This window comes from Engystomops pustulosus, chromosome 6 (assembly GCF_040894005.1).
Source record: "Engystomops pustulosus chromosome 6, aEngPut4.maternal, whole genome shotgun sequence".
In the NCBI taxonomy this organism is placed as follows: Eukaryota; Metazoa; Chordata; class Amphibia; order Anura; family Leptodactylidae; genus Engystomops; species Engystomops pustulosus.
In genome coordinates this window covers 29,395,841-29,417,153 of record NC_092416.1, presented here as the reverse complement: position 1 = coordinate 29,417,153, position 21,313 = coordinate 29,395,841, and the positions used below count along the sequence as shown (strand labels likewise).

At 46.3% G+C, this 21,313-nt stretch overlaps 2 protein-coding genes across 25 annotated transcripts in view; both read left to right on the top strand.

Moving 5' to 3' along the window:
* The window catches only part of ECE1 (endothelin converting enzyme 1), a 65,950-nt gene extending 64,166 nt beyond the window's left edge, over positions 1 to 1,784 (top strand). For all 4 annotated transcript variants that reach the window (XM_072155357.1, XM_072155356.1, XM_072155358.1 and 1 more), the window contains one exon: positions 811 to 1,784. In XM_072155357.1, the coding sequence (XP_072011458.1) occupies positions 811 to 987 (177 nt within the window). In that variant the 3' untranslated portion in view covers positions 988 to 1,784. The remainder of the gene's footprint in view (positions 1 to 810) is intronic.
* Positions 1,785 to 7,249: 5,465 nt separating this feature from the next.
* Positions 7,250 to 21,313, top strand: part of EIF4G3 (eukaryotic translation initiation factor 4 gamma 3) — a 46,705-nt gene continuing 32,641 nt past the window's right edge. For 10 of the 21 annotated variants that reach the window (XM_072155346.1, XM_072155352.1, XM_072155345.1 and 7 more), the window contains exon 1: positions 7,279 to 7,670. In XM_072155346.1, the coding sequence (XP_072011447.1) occupies positions 7,483 to 7,670 (188 nt within the window). In that variant the 5' untranslated portion in view covers positions 7,279 to 7,482. Of the gene's footprint in view, positions 7,671 to 14,713; positions 14,736 to 21,313 lie in introns of those variants that run through there. The other 11 variants (XM_072155340.1, XM_072155337.1, XM_072155342.1 and 8 more) reach the window with 5 other exon arrangements.

Sequence of the window (21,313 nt, the reverse complement as noted above, 5' to 3'; positions counted from 1 at the left end):
TTTCCACAATCTGTGATGGTTTGGGGTTCAAGTCATCTGCTGGTGTAGGTCCGCTGTGTTTTATCAAGACCAAAGGAAGCGCACTTCATGCTTCCCTCTGCCAGGATGAAATTTTCCAGCAGGACTTGGCATCTGCCCATACTGCCAAAAGTACTACGGTAATACCTGGCACCCAACAAAGCGGACAAGCTGATGGCTGCTATGACACAACCTGTGCCTCCATAACAGCTCCACAGCACCATCACCTGATCCCTTCATGCCATAACACCTCTACAGCACCACCAGCTGATCCCTCCATGCCATAACACCTCTACAGCACCACCAGCTGATCCCTCCATGCAATAACACCTCTACAGCGCCACCAGCTGATCCCTCCATGTCAGGCTGCATTGATGCAGTCATTCTTGCAAAAGGAGCCCCAACCAACACTTAGTTCACTTGGAGTTCACTCTGTAATGACTCTACATAATGTTTTACATTATTGAATTGCTGTAAAAAAAAAAAAAACTCTGCTGATATTTGAGCTGCACCTGTACAAGGCAAGATGGGTGAACACCTAAGTACCGACAGAGGATTCTGGATCCAAGTAGGAATTTTCACATCGGAGCTCCACTGCAGTGTCCTATATGATCCTGTTGATGCTTCATAAAGATTTTTTCTGTGTGTGGGAGACATCCTAGTGACCAGTTCATTGAGAATCTGCTCACTAGAACCTTGTATAATGGACAGAATTGGTGTGCCCCACATTTCAGTAGTGCAATTTACTGGATGGGTTTAGGGGTTTAACCCTTGCTGGTTGTCTCTTTCCAGGTGTGGTGCTCAGTGAGGACTCCAGAGAGCTCACATGAAGGGATCATGACTGACCCGCACAGCCCATCCCGCTATCGTGTCATCGGCTCGGTGTCCAATTCCAGAGCATTCTCCAAGCATTTCCAGTGTCCAGAGGGGTCCCCTATGAACCCAGCAAAGAAATGTGAAGTGTGGTGATCTACTGGAGTGAATGAGGGGGGTGATAAAACCACTGACAGCATGGGAGGGTTCCCTCCCAGTATTGGGGGATTGTTTACAAATGGCCAACCTGCGATCTTTCTTAACTGTAGTGACGTTTTCCACTTTCGGACAATTCCGTGCACTAAACTGTAGACTATGCACCTTTTTATTACACTTCTCCTCTGCAATATGAGCTGCACTGACGACTATCGGTAACGCTGCTGAAGTTGCTGACCCTCGGCTCCCTGCTTTGAGGACCTTATTGCAGTATATGGGGGTCTCTTGATCGATGGCTTCCTGTAATGCAAGCTCCTAAAATGCACAGCAGCTGAAGGGTAAATCCTGTGACTGCACCACCTGTTCCCAGTAGCGTAGGTCTTTGGGATGTCCACTAAAAGTGAACCTGGTCTAAATGACAAGATGGCGGGAGTTGCGCTGCTGCCATGTTCTGGAGAACAGTGCAATAGCCACGACTGTATCCCCCTCACTGTACATATTCTTTTCCATGTGTATATATGTGTGTGTGACTTTTGTACATATTTATACTGGCCCTGACTTTCACCATCACTTTAGATGTGACCAGCTGCAGGGTGGGGATCTGCCACCAGGTGGTCCCCGATTATGTGCCTATTTCTGATCCTCTGAGTCCTTCTACCCAGATAATACAGAATCGGTCAGATGTCGCTCGGCGCGGCTCAGACTCTTCTGACTCTTGTCATCCGTTTTACTCCATTTTGTATAAAAATCTGAAAACTTTTTCACCCAGTGCCTAATAAACAACGATCTGCTTTGTATCTCTGCCCCTCCTGTTTCCTCTTGGATAAATCTAGACTCTACTACACACAACTTAATATAATCCAATAAATGATCTATGAGAAGGCTTTGGACAATGTTGGGGAGGAGGAGTTGGTTTATACCTTTTTTATGTATGTTAGTAGCACCAGGAATGAGAAATTGCAAAACTTCCAGATTTTTAAAAGAAATTTATCATCAAAATCCCTCATAAACCAGGGACACTTGCGGACGCTGGTAATCTTACTATATTTGTAGCTTCACAGGATGTTATACTGCCCCCAACCCCTCCCGTTGCCTAATGTAATCTCACTGCAGCAAATGGTTTCAGCACACAGTGGGAGGGAAGTGCTCCTGCACAGTGTAACAGTCTGTTAAGCTGCTGCACAGAGGGGCTCTGTTAATGCCCAAAGACCCTTTCTGGCTTATTGGAATAATTTGAAAAATGTATTTTAGAAGGAAGGAGGCCATGGATGACACATATAATTAACAGTCACGGTGCCTGCATCTATGAGGAAGTGTCCCTGGTTTATTGTGATGGATTGTAATGGAAGATTTCCTTTTTAAAGTGCACTGGATGTGTTTCCTGCTCCTCTCCACTCTGGGTGGCCTAACACGTAGTTGGGTTATTCATCTCCAGGGTCAATGCCTAACACTGTCTGCAATCTACCTGATAAAACCTGCTGACAGGTTCCATTCTTAAACTTTTTTTTTTTTTTTTATTAAAACTAATGCTTGTCATTGAATCGAAACATTCTTGTTACATCTGTAGGCTGGAAATGCATCGTGTACACAGCAGGGTGTCTGGTGCAGTTGTCTCCTATCTGCAGTCCGGATCATCTAATTCTGATTTATCTAGACTGGATACAGTTGTAACAAACCCTCAGAAGTGTAAGGCGATGTGATGGGCAGTACCCAGCATGCAGTGCAGCTTGTTGGTTGCGCAGGCCGAGACCTAGACATCTGCTCCTGATTCTACTCTGGAATGTGAGCGCAGGAAGTAGGCGAATCATTGAACACAGATGGGCGGCTGCACTCACTACCGCTTCAGTACTATTGTGCAGGTTTATATCCAAATCCACAAGAGATAAACTACTCCAAGAGCAAACAGCAGCTCTACAATCTTATAAACCTGGGGAAGAGGAGTCCTAGGAAGCAGCTGTGCCTGGAATAGTTTCCCCCAAGGTTGTAGAAGGAGCACAATTAAAAGGAACCGCTTGGCTAAGTGCCATACAGGTGTGTCCTCACACTGCTGTGCTTCCCAGCATTACACTGCTTCATTTTCCTCTGCTTTATTGAAAAAGCAGAAGTCAAAATTCCATACATTTGCACATACATACAGCGTATACTGGTGCAGCACAGACCACAACACGATATACAATAAATTAAGATTCACACTTGGTGTTAAAGGAAACCTACCACTTCGGATAGGGTGAGCTGGTGCCGGCGCTAATCTCCGTGTGTGCGCGCGCCTGAATGGAAGTGGAAGAGTGCATGGTGCGCCGACCTCGGTGCGGGGAAGCTACTTCCAATATAAACATTAATAAAGGGATTAAATGCTTTAAAACCGTTTAAAAGCATAACGAAGATGAGCGTCGGCACCAGCTCACCCTGAGCTGGTGCAAGGCATGTCCTGCTTATAAGCCCTATCCCAAGTGGTAGGTTTCCTTTAACAGCACACAGGAGTATAATCCTCAACTATGCCATGAAAACACTACACTAGCACACTGCTTGATCAATGAACCTAACTAGACATGCATTGCATTTCAATTACGCGACTTGATATACGGTATACAACTGAAAAACTTGTAGGAAAATACGTTTTCCAGGATGAGAAACTAGGTCTTCCCGTGCAGCTCCTGCACTTTCCAGCAGGCTAGAGACATGACATGGAATAAGAGAAAAACTAGTCTCCTCCAAAAGCAACAGTTTTCACCTGTGGACTAGACACTTTCATTCTTATTGCATCTCTTCAGTACAGTGTAGGGAACCAGTTTGGATAGATGGAAGAAACGAAACCGAATTTCCTTATGGAGATCTGCCTTTGCAACCAGAAGTTGCGTACACATTTCATTCAGCAGGGTGAGTTGGTGGCAGAGCGAATGGCACAGCAGTGTGAGGACATGGCCTTATTTCATTTGCAGATGCTATAACCATGCCATGAAAATCTTTTTTCACAAAGATAAATAAATGGTCATAGATTATGTATGTTTCAATCCAAAAGTGCGCTATGAGGATAGACCATGACTGTCTCTTAAAGACATGTCACCAGAATTTTACCTCCCTGACTAACTGCCTGCAGATAGTTACAAGTCCTCTCCACTGGCTGCCAGTGAGGCATTGTACTTCAATTACAGATGTCCTTCTGACATGCAAATTGGCTTTTGATTAGTGTCTAGTGGTTTGACTCTTGTTTCTGGCAGTGAGCCATGCCCCAATGTGACTGCTCTGCCTCTTTGTACGGAGGGACTGTCTGCTAATATGCAACTACATACATATAAACCTCTATTTACTTATAGGACAGTGTCATCTTTTTTTTTTTTTTTTTACACGGTGCTTTGTGTTACAACTATGTCATATGACATCATTGCAGGTCCTTTAGATTGCTAACAATAGCAAACTGTATGGCATGTATATGATTACATGAAATTACAGCAGCCTCCATGGAAGGGAGGATGGAGAGGAGTAGTCCATGGAGGCAGCTGTGACTTGGTGTGGTCAGATATATACATGGGGTACAGTTTGCTATTGTTAAGCGGCTAAAGGACCTGAGAAGTCACCCTGTTCACATGATCGAAACTAAATAGGAGGTATAAGGCATGGGGAGGATTAGATGGGAGGGGCTGGCCAAGCAGGACACACACCCCTTTGATGCCAGGTAATATAAGATAAAAGGTGATTTATGTGGATGTAAGTGAAACTATTTTTAGCAAAAGGGCATCTGTCAGTTAATAGAGCTCTATAGGAACCTGTCACTAGCTGTATATGTGCAAATGTGGTGACAGGTTCCCTTTAAGAACGAGAATCCTAGAAATTGTTGGCAATTGTAGAAGCATTTCTAGAGCCCAATAAGCTCAGGATATAAGAGTTCTCTTTAGACCGTGTTAGGGAGATCGCACTGGTTTCGGACGCCATCATGACTACTGTATTAGCCAGGGGTCATGCTGGGGGTCAAGCACTGTCCAATGTTAATTGGCAAACTCACCATAAATTCCATTAAGTCCGCCTTGCAGGCGTGGGGATACTTACAGCCATTGACGCTTCACTAGGTTATTCTGAGAAATGCTGTACACAACCACAGCCAAACAGCGCTGTCTACAGTTAGGAGTCTGTTCCTTCTGGAATAGATATACAGGTTTAGTTTTAAACCCATATCATGTCATTAGGCTTCTTGAAAGTCATGCTTGATCATAAGGGGGCGTCCTTAGGTTGTTGCCACATGTTGCGTGCTTTGAGCCTGTTTATCTACATTTCTAGAAGTGTAGGCATCTGTGAAACAGATTAAAACCAGCCAAACGCATGCATTTTTCAATCCATCCGAGAACGTGTTGTGTGGCAAAACAGGTGTGGATGTCCTCTTCCCATCTAGAAAACTGTATTTGCATATAGCCTAATAACACAGGGTGGCCTCAGAATGTCAGAAATTGTGTAAGCTCAGCTTTTCTCCAAAGATATGATCCTGCACAGCGTACAGGCTGTGAGAATGGGTCCTGTGGCCACAGGCTGCATAAGGTTCATGTAGATGGCTGTGTGCTCACCCAGACTGGATTCTGGCTGAGAGGAGAAGTTGGGAGAGGCAGATGAGTGGGCGTCTGACTAGGTTTTGGTGCTTTGACACATGTGCTGATCGGGAGCCATGGAAGTCTTTGCATATCATGCAACCAGATTACCGTGGCTATAATGGGTGTCTGAATGTACCCCAAGTCTGATAGTCCAGCGTAGGACACTGCGGAGAATTGTTGTAGCTCAGGAAAAATCCTGGAGATGTAAATGTAGGTTTGATGTCATTCGTGAACAAGCTGGTTCTAGGGAACCAGCTCTTTTACGTGCAGGGTGGGAGCTGGCTCACTAAACCCTGACCCTAACTAGCTCACCTGGTTCCTTTTTTTTTAACTGAATAAAATCAGGATGAGAGCGGGGTGACTGGCCTGTGGCTCCTTTAGTATATATTTAAGAAGAAGCAAGAAGAGCCAGCTCTTTCTAGTGAGTGGAGCCTAAGGAGCCGGCTCACTGAAAAGCTGGAATTCTCACCACTAATTTGAACAGAATGATTTAAGATCCCTGACAGATGGAATAGCACGGGGTTTGGTGGGGAGACTAAGAGAAGAGGTAGGCGAGGTGCAAAGTTTTGTGAAAGAGGGTGGTTATTTAAACTGTATGTGGAAGGAGATGGGTAACCAGTGCCAAGACTGGAGGCATTTGTGTAGCGACTGGTCTGAAAGACTAATCTGGCTGATGCACCAACAGTGGGAGTCCAGGTACTGCTGCCTCCAACCTCAAACTGCACTTTATTCTCTACTATGGAATTACATGGATGATAATTGGCTACCCCAGTATCTCCATAGGCCGGTGAGCTTCGATACACCAGCTTGGATGACTAGATCACAAGCTATTTGGCTACAGTGTATTAGAAGACTATCATGCTACAGGAGGATAAAAATGGCAGCTCAACAGACTAAACACGACAGTACCACACAATAAGCTTAGATACATGACGCATCTCACAGATAAGAGTTTGATGCACAGACAGTATAATTAATCTATGTTTATACCCTGCAACTGTCTGTTAATTGGGAATGACAAATATTTTTGATTATTATTACTGTTTATGCTGTAATGTGACGGGAGGGAAAAAAAAATCGGTTACATCTGTGATTAGATGATGTATAGAGGGTGGGCAGACAGTATCACATGTTATAAGATTAGATACAATAGCTCAGCAGCCAGTGTTGCACATGCTAGGATTAGATACACAGCATAAGATTAGATACAGCAATGAAAGGACTTTCCAGTCCTGTCACTTTTCCATGAATCAAAGCTCCGCCCCCGGGGTTGGTGGAGGGGGAGGCGGGTCTCGGTTTCCTAGGTAACATCTTTTCCAGCCGTATTGCTTCCTATGACATGGGTTTATTTCCGCTGTTATGTCTATAATTGACCATTAGGGGGAGCGCTGTGATAGATAACACAACGAAACCGAAGGCTTCCGAATAATCCCGAAGTAGTCTTCGTTTATTTCCGCCCCTTCAATCCGTGCATCTTTTGACACTCCGCCCATTGCGCTGTAGCCGGCCTCTGTGTCAGATTGTACTCCATCGTGGCCCCGCCTCTCTGCGATGTGTTCCGAAGCTGTGTTATTGATTGCGCCCCGGTATTAACCACGCCCATCTTCTCCTCCGATTGGTTCACGAGTGCGGCACCCGAGGAACTCTTCCTGGTACGAACTGACTCGAGCGTTTCCGAAGACTGCTGAGCTGTCTTCGTTGACTCCACCCCTTTCACGAGCGGAGCCGAACACTGCCGGAGATTACCGATTGTCCGTCCTGCCGGACTGCTGGAGGCGGACACAGCGCCATGTTGGATGCTCCGGTCTCCGAGTGAGGAAAATTACCGGTATCTCCCCGCATTCCCCAGACCGACAGCGGCTCCCGTGTCCCCCAGACTGCGCTCCCATGAGGGTCCGCCCCTAAACCCGGTCCGGCCATGAGTTTACCGCACAAGACGGCCCTGAAAACCGCCGCACCCACCGGAGCCGGGACCGGGGTGCTGGGGCCTCCCCCCTCTGCTGTCGCTGCTGTGCCCAGCTCCGCCGTGCCTCCGCCCCCACCGGCCTCCTCTGCAGCCGCCTCACACCCCGGGATCCGGGCCCTGCAACCGCCGCCTGCCGCAGCGTATCCTTCACCGGCCACCGTTATAGCTGTCACACCGGGGACACCGTAATATCTCATCATTGTCTACACACCGGGGAACGGGGCATTGTATACACACTGCAGCATCTCATCCGTATTTACATATATAATACTGCAGCCCCATCACTGTATATACATATATAATACTGCAGCCCCATCACTGTATATACATATATAATACTGCAGCCCCATCACTGTATATACATATATAATACTGCAGCCCCATCACTGTATATACATATATAATACTGCAGCATCTCACCCATATATACATATATAATACTGCAGCCCCATCACTGTATATACATATATAATACTGCAGCCCCATCACTGTATATACATATATAATAGTGCAGCCCCATCACTGTATATACATATATAATACTGCAGCCCCATCACTGTATATACATATATAATAGTGCAGCCCCATCACTGTATATACATATTTAATACTGCAGCCCCATCACTGTATATACATATATAATACTGCAGCCTCTCCTCTGTATATACATATATAATACTGCTGCCCCATCACTGTATATACATATATAATACTGCAGCCCCATCACTGTATATACATATATAATACTGCAGCATCTCCACTGTATATACATATATAATACTGCAGCCCCATCACTGTATATACATATATAATACTGCAGCCCCATCACTGTATATACATATATAATACTGCAGCCCCATCACTGTATATACATATATAATACTGCAGCCCCATCACTGTATATACATATATAATACTGCAGCCCCATCACTGTATATACATATATAATACTGCAGCCCCATCACTGTATATACATATATAATACTGCAGCATCTCATCTGTATATACATATATAATACTGCAGCCCCATCACTGTATATACATATATAATACTGCAGCCCCATCACTGTATATACATATATAATACTGCAGCATCTCATCTGTATATACATATATAATACTGCAGCCCCATCACTGTATATACATATATAATACTGCTGCCCCATCACTGTATATACATATATAATACTGCAGCCTCTCCTCTGTATATACATATATAATACTGCTGCCCCATCACTGTATATACATATATAATACTGCAGCCTCTCCTCTGTATATACATATATAATACTGCTGCCCCATCACTGTATATACATATATAATACTGCAGCCCCATCACTGTATATACATATATAATACTGCAGCATCTCCTCTGCATATACATATATAATACTGCTGCCCCATCACTGTATATACATATATAATACTGCAGCCTCTCCTCTGTATATACATATATAATACTGCTGCCCCATCACTGTATATACATATATAATACTGCAGCCTCTCCTCTGTATATACATATATAATACTGCTGCCCCATCACTGTATATACATATATAATACTGCTGCCCCATCACTGTATATACATATATAATACTGCAGCCCCATCACTGTATATACATATATATTACTGCAGCCCCATCACTGTATATACATATATAATACTGCAGCCTCTCCTCTGTATATACATATATAATACTGCTGCCCCATCACTGTATATACATATATAATACTGCTGCCCCATCACTGTATATACATATATATTACTGCAGCCCCATCACTGTATATACATATATAATACTGCAGCCCCATCACTGTATATACATATATAATACTGCTGCCCCATCACTGTATATACATATATAATACTGCAGCCTCTCCTCTGTATATACATATATAATACTGCTGCCCCATCACTGTATATACATATATAATACTGCTGCCCCATCACTGTATATACATATATAATACTGCAGCCTCTCCTCTGTATATACATATATAATACTGCAGCATCTCATCCGTATTTACATATATAATACTGCAGCATCTCCACTGTATATACATATATAATACTGCAGCATCTCCTCTGTATATACATATATAATACTGCTGCCCCATCACTGTATATACATATATAATACTGCTGCCCCATCACTGTATATACATATATATTACTGCAGCCCCATCACTGTATATACATATATAATACTGCAGCCCCATCACTGTATATACATATATAATACTGCTGCCCCATCACTGTATATACATATATAATACTGCAGCCTCTCCTCTGTATATACATATATAATACTGCTGCCCCATCACTGTATATACATATATAATACTGCTGCCCCATCACTGTATATACATATATAATACTGCAGCCTCTCCTCTGTATATACATATATAATACTGCAGCATCTCATCCGTATTTACATATATAATACTGCAGCATCTCCTCTGTATATACATATATAATACTGCAGCATCTCCTCTGTATATACATATATAATACTGCAGCATCTCACCCATATATACATATATAATACTGCAGCCCTATCACTGTATATACATATATAATACTGCAGCATCCCCACTGTATATACATATATAATACTGCAGCATCTCCTCTGTATATACATATATAATACTGCTGCCCCATCACTGTATATACATATATAATACTGCAGCCTCTCCTCTGTATATACATATATAATACTGCGGCATATCCTCTGTATATACATATATAATACTGCAGCCCCATCACTGTATATACATATATAATACTGCAGCATCCCCACTGTATATACATATATAATACTGCAGCCTCTCCTCTGTATATACATATATAATACTGCTGCCCCATCACTGTATATACATATATAATACTGCAGCATCTCCTCTGCATATACATATATAATACTGCTGCCCCATCACTGTATATACATATATAATACTGCAGCCTCTCCTCTGTATATACATATATAATACTGCTGCCCCATCACTGTATATACATATATAATACTGCAGCCTCTCCTCTGTATATACATATATAATACTGCTGCCCCATCACTGTATATACATATATAATACTGCTGCCCCATCACTGTATATACATATATAATACTGCAGCCCCATCACTGTATATACATATATATTACTGCAGCCCCATCACTGTATATACATATATAATACTGCAGCCTCTCCTCTGTATATACATATATAATACTGCTGCCCCATCACTGTATATACATATATAATACTGCTGCCCCATCACTGTATATACATATATATTACTGCAGCCCCATCACTGTATATACATATATAATACTGCAGCCCCATCACTGTATATACATATATAATACTGCTGCCCCATCACTGTATATACATATATAATACTGCAGCCTCTCCTCTGTATATACATATATAATACTGCTGCCCCATCACTGTATATACATATATAATACTGCTGCCCCATCACTGTATATACATATATAATACTGCAGCCTCTCCTCTGTATATACATATATAATACTGCAGCATCTCATCCGTATTTACATATATAATACTGCAGCATCTCCTCTGTATATACATATATAATACTGCAGCATCTCCTCTGTATATACATATATAATACTGCAGCATCTCACCCATATATACATATATAATACTGCAGCCCCATCACTGTATATACATATATAATACTGCAGCATCCCCACTGTATATACATATATAATACTGCAGCATCTCCTCTGTATATACATATATAATACTGCAGCCCCATCACTGTATATACATATATAATACTGCAGCATCCCCACTGTATATACATATATAATACTGCAGCCTCTCCTCTGTATATACATATATAATACTGCTGCCCCATCACTGTATATACATATATAATACTGCAGCATCCCCACTGTATATACATATATAATACTGCAGCCCCATCACTGTATATACATATATAATACTGCAGCCTCTCCTCTGTATATACATATATATAATACTGCAGCCCCATCACTGTATATACATATATATAATACTGCAGCTTCTCCTCTGTATATACATATATTACTGCAGCATCTCATCCGTATATACATATATATAATACTGCAGCATCTCCACTGTATATACATATAATACTGCAGCCCCATCACTGTATATACATATATAATACTGCAGCATCTCCACTGTATATACATATATAATACTGCAGCATCTCCACTGTATATACATATATAATACTGCTGCCCCATCACTGTATATACATATATAATACTGCAGCCCCATCACTGTATATACATATATAATATTGCAGCCTCTCCTCTGTATATACATATATAATACTGCAGCATCCCCACTGTATATACATATATAATACTGCTGCCCCATCACTGTATATACATATATAATACTGCAGCCTCTCCTCTGTATATACATATATAATACTGCAGCATCTCCTCTGTATATACATATATAATACTGCAGCCCCATCACTGTATATACATATATAATATTGCAGCCTCTCCTCTGTATATACATATATAATACTGCAGCATCCCCACTGTATATACATATATAATACTGCTGCCCCATCACTGTATATACATATATAATACTGCAGCCTCTCCTCTGTATATACATATATAATACTGCAGCATCTCACCCATATATACATATATAATACTGCAGCCCCATCACTGTATATACATATATAATACTGCAGCCTCTCCTCTGTATATACATATATAATACTGCTGCCCCATCACTGTATATACATATATAATACTGCAGCCCCATCACTGTATATACATATATAATACTGCTGCCCCATCACTGTATATACATATATAATACTGCAGCCCCATCACTGTATATACATATATAATACTGCTGCCCCATCACTGTATATACATATATATTACTGCAGCCCCATCACTGTATATACATATATAATACTGCAGCCCCATCACTGTATATACATATATAATACTGCAGCCCCATCACTGTATATACATATATAATACTGCAGCATCCCCACTGTATATACATATATAATACTGCAGCCCCATCACTGTATATACATATATAATACTGCAGCCCCATCACTGTATATACATATATAATACTGCAGCATCTCACCCATATATACATATATAATACTGCAGCCCCATCACTGTATATACATATATAATACTGCAGCATCCCCACTGTATATACATATATAATACTGCTGCCCCATCACTGTATATACATATATAATACTGCAGCCTCTCCTCTGTATATACATATATAATACTGCTGCCCCATCACTGTATATACATATATAATACTGCAGCCTCTCCTCTGTATATACATATATAATACTGCAGCATCCCCACTGTATATACATATATAATACTGCTGCCCCATCACTGTATATACATATATAATACTGCAGCCTCTCCTCTGTATATACATATATAATACTGCAGCCCCATCACTGTATATACATATATAATACTGCAGCCTCTCCTCTGTATATACATATATAATACTGCAGCATCTCATCCGTATATACATATATAATACTGCAGCCTCTCCTCTGTATATACATATATATAATACTGCAGCCCCATCACTGTATATACATATATATAATACTGCAGCTTCTCCTCTGTATATACATATATTACTGCAGCATCTCATCCGTATATACATATATATAATACTGCAGCATCTCCACTGTATATACATATATATAATACTGCAGCCCCATCACTGTATATACATATATATAATACTGCAGCTTCTCCTCTGTATATACATATATAATACTGCAGCCCCATCACTGTATATACATATATAATACTGCAGCATCTCCACTGTATATACATATATAATACTGCAGCATCTCCACTGTATATACATATATAATACTGCTGCCCCATCACTGTATATACATATATAATACTGCAGCCCCATCACTGTGTATACATATATAATATTGCAGCATCTCCTCTGTATATACATATATAATACTGCAGCCCCATCACTGTATATACATATATAATACTGCAGCATCTCACCCATATATACATATATAATACTGCAGCCCCATCACTGTATATACATATATAATACTGCAGCATCTCACCCATATATACATATATAATACTGCAGCCCCATCACTGTATATACATATATAATACTGCTGCCCCATCACTGTATATACATATATAATACTGCAGCCCCATCACTGTATATACATATATAATACTGCTGCCCCATCACTGTATATACATATATAATACTGCGGCATCTCCTCTGTATATACATATATAATACTGCAGCCCCATCACTGTATATACATATATAATACTGCAGCCTCTCCTCTGTATATACATATATAATACTGCAGCCCCATCACTGTATATACATATATAATACTGCTGCCCCATCACTGTATATACATATATAATACTGCAGCATCTCCTCTGTATATACATATATAATACTGCAGCCCCTATCACTATATACATTTAATAATGCAGCCTCTCCTCCACAGCCCCCCAATATTATTAACGTTACTGCAGAGCCCCAACATTATATACATTATATATTACTGCAGCCGGCCCACCACCACTGTGCACACTGCAGCCCTTCCCCACCACCACCACTGTACACACTGCAGCCCTTCCCCACCACCACCACTGTACACACTGCAGCCCTTCCCCACCACCACCACTGTACATACCGCACACCGCAGTGCGCCCCACAAACACACACACACACACTGTACACAGGGCAGCCCGCGCCCCACCACCACAAACACACACACACACTGTACACAGGGCAGCCCGCGCCCCCCCCCCCCACCACCACCACCACTGTGCACACTCCACCCCCCCACCTCCCACTGTACACACAGTACAGTGACCATCCCCCCCCCACACCAATGTACACACAGCACTCTGCCCCCCCCCCCCCCCCCCACTGTACAAAAGGCACACTCTTATGTTCTTTATTACTGTGTAGTGTTTTGGTGGTAGGTATTTGGGGGTGGATGGATATCATATATATAATGGATACTTCTACATGTAGGGCCGCTGCCATGTTAACCCTTCAGACACAAGTAGAGGTTGGGTAATAAAACCTGGTTGTGTTGGGCGACAGCATCGGAGACCCTAGAGATGAAGAGAACCTGCGCCCCGCAGAACGTGAGTATTATATCTCTCTGTATGGTTTATCTCCTGAGCTTCTAGCAGAAAGTTCTGTGAGGTCAAGAAAATCGAGGAGCTGTGATTTCCACATGGGATACCTGCAAGGACACTGCAGAAAGCTTGGAAATTTACACCAGTGAGGAGCCGTGCCAAGCTGGCATTGTTGGGCACATAGGAGGGATTATCTGAACCTGACATTGGGGTGCCATGACATTGCTTCCTATTCTTGGGGAGGGGAGGTCAAGTAACACTCTCACCTCCCCTGTGTCTCTTTTTTTTATTGTGGAGGGTCCTCTACGATTGGGTACCCTGGTATAGGAGGTGCCCGGGATGTTCTGTCCTCTAGGATTGGGTCCCATGGTGTATAAGGTGCCCGGGATGTTCTGTCCTCTAGGATTGGGTCCCATGGTGTATAAGGTGCCCGGGATGTTCTGTCCTCATACACCAGGGGACCCAATGCTAGAGGACAAAGCATCCTGGGCACCTTATATACAAGGGGACCCACTGCTAGAGGACAGAACATCCCGGGCACCTCATGTACCAGGGAACCCACTCCTAGAGGACAGAACATCCTGGGCACCTTATACACCAGGGAACCCACTGCTAGAGGACAGAACATCCCGGGCACCTTATACACCAGGGAACCCACTGCTAGAGGACAGAGCATCCCGGGCACCTTATATACCAGGGGACCCACTGCTAGAGGACAGAACATCCCGGGCACCTCATGTACCAGGGAACCCACTCCTAGAGGACAGAACATCCTGGGCACCTTATACGCCAGGGAACCCAATGCTAGAGGACAGAACATCCCGGGCACCTCATGTACCAGGGAACCCACTCCTAGAGGACAGAACATCCTGGGCACCTTATACACCAGGGAACCCAATGCTAGAGGACAGAACATCCCGGGCACCTCATGTACCAGGGAACCCACTCCTAGAGGACAGAACATCCTGGGCACCTTATACACCAGGGAACCCACTGCTAGAGGACAGAACATCCCGGGCACCTTATACTCCAGGGAACCCAATGCTAGAGGACAGAACATCCCGGGCACCTCATGTACCAGGGAACCCACTGCTAGAGGACAGAATATCCCGGGCACCTTATACACCAGGGGACCCACTGCTAGAGGACAGAACATCTCGGGCACCTTATACACCAGGGAACCCACTGCTAGAGGACATAACATCCTGGGCACCTTATATACCAGGGAACCCACTGCTAGAGGACAGAACATCCTGGGCACCTTATATACCAGGGAACCCAATGCTAGAGGACAGAACATCCCGGGCACCTTATACACCAGGGAACCCAATGCTAGAGGACAGAACATCCCGGGCACCTTATACACCAGGGAACCCAATGCTAGAGGACAGAACATCCCGGGCACCTTATATACCAGGGAACCCACTGCTAGAGGACAGAACATCCTGGGCACCTTATACACCAGGGAACCCACTGCTAGAGGACAGAACATCCCGGGCACCTTATACACCAGGGAACCCAATGCTAGAGGACAGAACATCCTGGGCACCTCATGTACCAGGGAACCCAATGCTAGAGGACAGAACATCCCGGGCACCTTATACACCAGGGAACCCACAGCTATAGGACAGAACATCCCGGGCACCTTATACACCAGGGAACCCACTGCTAGAGGACAGAACATCCCGGGCACCTTATATACCAGGGAACCCACTGCTAGCGGACAGAACATCCCGGGCACCTTATATACCAGGGAACCCACTGCTAGAGGACAGAACATCCCGGGCACCTTATATACCAGGGAACCCACTGCTAGAGGACAGAACATCCCGGGCACCTTATACACCAGGGAACCCAATGCTAGAGGACAGAACATCCCGGGCACCTCATGTACCAGGGAACCCACTGCTAGAGGACAGAACATCCCGGGCACCTTATACACCAGGGAACCCACTGCTAGAGGACAGAACATCCCGGGCACCTTATACACCAGGGAACCCACTGCTAGAGGACAGAACATCCCGGGCACCTTATATACCAGGGAACCCACTGCTAGAGGACAGAACATCCCGGGCACCTTATATACCAGGGGACCCAATGCTAGAGGACAGAACATCCCGGGCACCTTATATACCAGGGAACCCACTGCTAGAGGACAGAACATCCCGGGCACCTTATATACCAGGGGACCCAATGCTAGAGGACAGAACATCCCGGGCACCTTATATACCAGGGAACCCACTGCTAGAGGACAGAACATCCCGGGCACCTTATACACCAGGGAACCCACTGCTAGAGGACAGAACATCCCGGGCACCTTATACACCAGGGAACCCAATGCTAGAGGACAGAACATCCCGGGCACCTTATACACCAGGGAACCCAATGCTAGAGGACAGAACATCCCGGGCACCTTATATACCAGGGAACCCACTGCTAGAGGACAGAACATCCTGGGCACCTTATACACCAGGGAACCCACTGCTAGAGGACAGAACATCCCGGGCACCTTATACACCAGGGAACCCAATGCTAGAGGACAGAACATCCCGGGCACCTTATATACCAGGGAACCCACTGCTAGAGGACAGAACATCCCGGGCACCTTATACACCAGGGAACCCAATGCTAGAGGACAGAACATCCCGGGCACCTCATGTACCAGGGAACCCAATTCTAGAGGACAGAACATCCTGGGCACCTGATACACCAGGGAACCCACTGCTAGAGGACAGAACATCCCGGGCACCTTATATACCAGGGAACCCACTGCTAGAGGACAGAACATCCCGGGCACCTTATATACCAGGGGACCCACTGCTAGAGGACAGAACATCCCGGGCACCTTATATACCAGGGAACCCACTGCTAGAGGACAGAACATCCCGGGCACCTTATACACCAGGGAACCCACTGCTAGAGGACAGAACATCCCGGGCACCTTATATACCAGGGAACCCAATGCTAGAGGACAGAACATCCCGGGCACCTTATACACCAGGGGACCCAATGCTAGAGGACAAAGGCATCCTGGGCACCTTATACACCAGGGAACCCAATGCTAAAGGTGCCCGGGATGTTCTGTCCTCTAGGAGTGGGTCCCCTGGTGTATAAGGTGCCCAGGATGTTCTGTCCTATAGCAGTGGGTTCCCTGGCATATAAGGTGCCCGGTTCCACTGTGTAATGTGGGGTTTTGTACTATGGGGGTTCCCCCGTGTATTGTGGGTTCCTGCAGTAGCGAGGTTCCCTGTTTATTGTGGGACCCTGCAGTAGTGGGGTCCCCCTGTGTTTTGTGGGGGCCTGAAGTAGTGGGGATCCCCTCTGTATTGTGGGGTTAAGCAGTAGTGGGGTTACCCCTTGTATTTGGTGTCCTGCAGTAGTGGGGTTTCCCTGTCTGTTGGGTCCTGCAGTGCTGGAGTTCCCCTGTCTGTTGGGTCCTGCAGTGCTGGAGTTCCCCTGTCTGTTGGGTCCTGCAGTGCTGGAGTTCCCCTGTGTATTGGGTCCTGCAGTAGTGGGGCTCCCCTGTGTATTGGGTCCTGCAGTACTGGAGTTCCCCTGTGTGTTGGGTCCTGCAGTACTGGAGTTCCCCTGTGTGTTGGGTCCTGCAGTACTGGGGCTCCCCTGTGTATTGGGTCCTGCAGTAGTGGGGCTCCCCTGTGTATTGGGTCTTGCAGTAGTGGGGCTCCCCTGTGTATTGGGTCTTGCAGTAGTGGGGCTCCCCTGTGTATTGGGTCTTGCAGTAGTGGGGCTCCCCTGTGTATTGGGTCCTGCAGTAGTGGGGCTCCCCTGTGTATTGGGTCCTGCAGTAGTGGGGCTCCCCTGTGTATTGGGTCCTGCAGTAGTGGGGCTCCCCTGTGTATTGGGTCCTGCAGTAGTGGGGCTCCCCTGTGTATTGGGTCCTGCAGTAGTGGGGCTCCCCTGTGTATTGGGTCTTGCAGTAGTGGGGCTCCCCTGTGTATTGGGTCTTGCAGTAGTGGGGCTCCCCTGTGTATTGGGTCCTGCAGTAGTGGGGCTCCCCTGTGTATTGGGTCCTGCAGTAGTGGGGCTCCCCTGTGTATTGGGTCCTGCAGTACTGTTTCTCCCCTGTGTATTGGGTCCTGCAGTACTGTTTCTCCCCTGTGTGTTGGGTCCTGCAGTAGTGGGGTTCCCCTGTGTATTGGGTCCTGCAGTAGTGGGGCTCCCCTGTGTGTTGGGTCCTGCAGTAGTGGGGCTCCCCTGAGTGTTGGGTCCTGCAGTAGTGGGGCTCCCCTGTGTATTGGGTCCTGCAGTAGTGGGGCTCCCCTGTGTATTGGGTCCTGCAGTAGTGGGGCTCCCCTGTGTATTGGGTCCTGCAGTAGTGGGGCTCCCCTGTGTATTGGGTCCTGCAGTAGTGGGGCTCCCCTGTGTATTGGGTCCTGCAGTAGTGGGGCTCCCCTGTGTATTGGGTCCTGCAGTAGTGGGGTTCCCCTGTGTGTTGGGTCCTGCAGTAGTGGGGCTCCCCTGTGTATTGGGTCCTGCAGTACTGTTGTTCCCCTGTGTATTGGGTCCTGCAGTAGTGGGGCTCCCCTGTGTATTGGGTCCTGCAGTAGTGGGGCTCCCCTGTGTGTTGGGTCCTGCAGTACTGTTGTTCCCCTGTGTATTGGGTCCTGCAGTAGTGGGGCTCCCCTGTGTATTGGGTCCTGCAGTAGTGGGGCTCCCCTGTGTATTGGGTCCTGCAGTAGTGGGGCTCCCCTGTGTGTTGGGTCCTGCAGTACTGTTGCTCCCCTGTGTGTTGGGTCCTGCAGTAGTGGGGCTCCCCTGTGTATTGGGTCCTGCAGTAGTGGGGCTCCCCTGTGTATTGGGTCCTGCAGTAGTGGGGCTCCCCTGTTTTTTGGGTCCTGCAGTAGTGGGGCTCCCCTGTTTTTTGGGTCCTGCAGTAGTGGGGCTCCCCTGTGTGTTGGGTCCTGCAGTAGTGGGGTTCCCCTGTGTATTGGGTCCTGCAGTAGTGGGGCTCCCCTGTGTATTGGGTCCTGCAGTAGTGGGGCTCCCCTGTGTATTGGGTCCTGCAGTAGTGGGGCTCCCCTGTGTGTTGGGTCCTGCAGTAGTGGGGCTCCCCTGTGTGTTGGGTCCTGCAGTAGTGGGGCTCCCCTGTGTGTTGGGTCCTGCAGTAGTGGGGTTCCCCTGTGTATTGGGTCCTGCAGTAGTGGGGCTCCCCTGTGTATTGGGTCCTGCAGTAGTGGGGCTCCCCTGTGTATTGGGTCCTGCAGTAGTGGGGCTCCCCTGTGTGTTGGGTCCTGCAGTAGTGGGGCTCCCCTGTGTGTTGGGTCCTGCAGTAGTGTGGTTCCCCTGTGTATTGGGTCCTGCAGTAGTGGGGCTCCCCTGTGTGTTGGGTCCTGCAGTAGTGGGGCTCCCCTGTGTATTGGGTCCTGCAGTAGTGGGGCTCCCCTGTGTATTGGGTCTTGCAGTAGTGGGGCTCCCCTGTGTATTGGGTCTTGCAGTAGTGGGGCTCCCCTGTGTATTGGGTCCTGCAGTAGTGGGGCTCCCCCGTGTTTTGGGTCCTGCAGTAGTGGGGCTCCCCCGTGTGTTGGGTACTGCAGTAGTGGGGTTCCCCTGTGTATTGGGTCCTGCAGTAGTGGGGCTCCCCTGTGTATTGGGTCCTGCAGTAGTGGGGCTCCCCTGTGTGTTGGGTCCTGCAGTAGTGGGGCTCCCCTGTGTGTTGGGTCCTGCAGTAGTGGGGTTCCCCTGTGTATTGGGTCCTGCAGTAGTGGGGCTCCCCTGTGTATTGGGTCCTGCAGTAGTGGGGCTCCCCTGTGTATTGGGTCCTGCAGTAGTGGGGCTCCCCTGTGTATTGGGTCCTGCAGTAGTGGGGCTCCCCTGTGTATTGGGTCCTGCAGTAGTGGGGCTCCCCTGTGTATTGGGTCCTGCAGTAGTGGGGCTCCCCTGTGTATTGGGTCCTGCAGTAGTGGGGTTCCCCTGTGTGTTGGGTCCTGCAGTAGTGGGGTTCCCCTGTGTATTGGGTCCTGCAGTAGTGGGGTTCCCCTGTGTATTGGGTCCTGCAGTACTGTTGTTCCCCTGTGTGTTGGGTCCTGCAGTAGTGGGGCTCCCCTGTTTATTGGGACCTGCAGTAGTGGGGCTCCCCTGTGTATTGGGTCCTGCAGTACCGGGGTTCCCCTGTGTATTGGGTCCTGCAGTACCGGGGTTCCCCTGTGTGTTGGGTCCTGCAGTAGTGGGGTTCCCCTGTGTGTTGGGTCCTGCAGTACTGTTGTTCCCCTGTGTGTTGGGTCCTGCAGTAGTGGGGCTCCCCTGTGTATTGTGGGGTTCCCCCTCCCCATGTCTCTATATTTAGCAGGGAGCTGCTGTTGGCTGTTGCACAATCGCTGTGACTCATCCTGTTACTTTCTGTTTTCGTTTTCTCCCTCTGACCTTTGGACGAGTTCAGCAGGAAGTTGTCTCTGCATCTTGTTGACACAGTGTCGGCTGCTCCGTGTTATTGCCTGCGCCCTGTGTACTGTTATTACCCTTGTCCAGACTTACATCTCGTATATCTCCCGCCAGCTTATTGATGGTCACCTGTCCTATAACTTCCTATATGTCTGGAAATCTTGTGCATGTATGCCTTGCGCTGC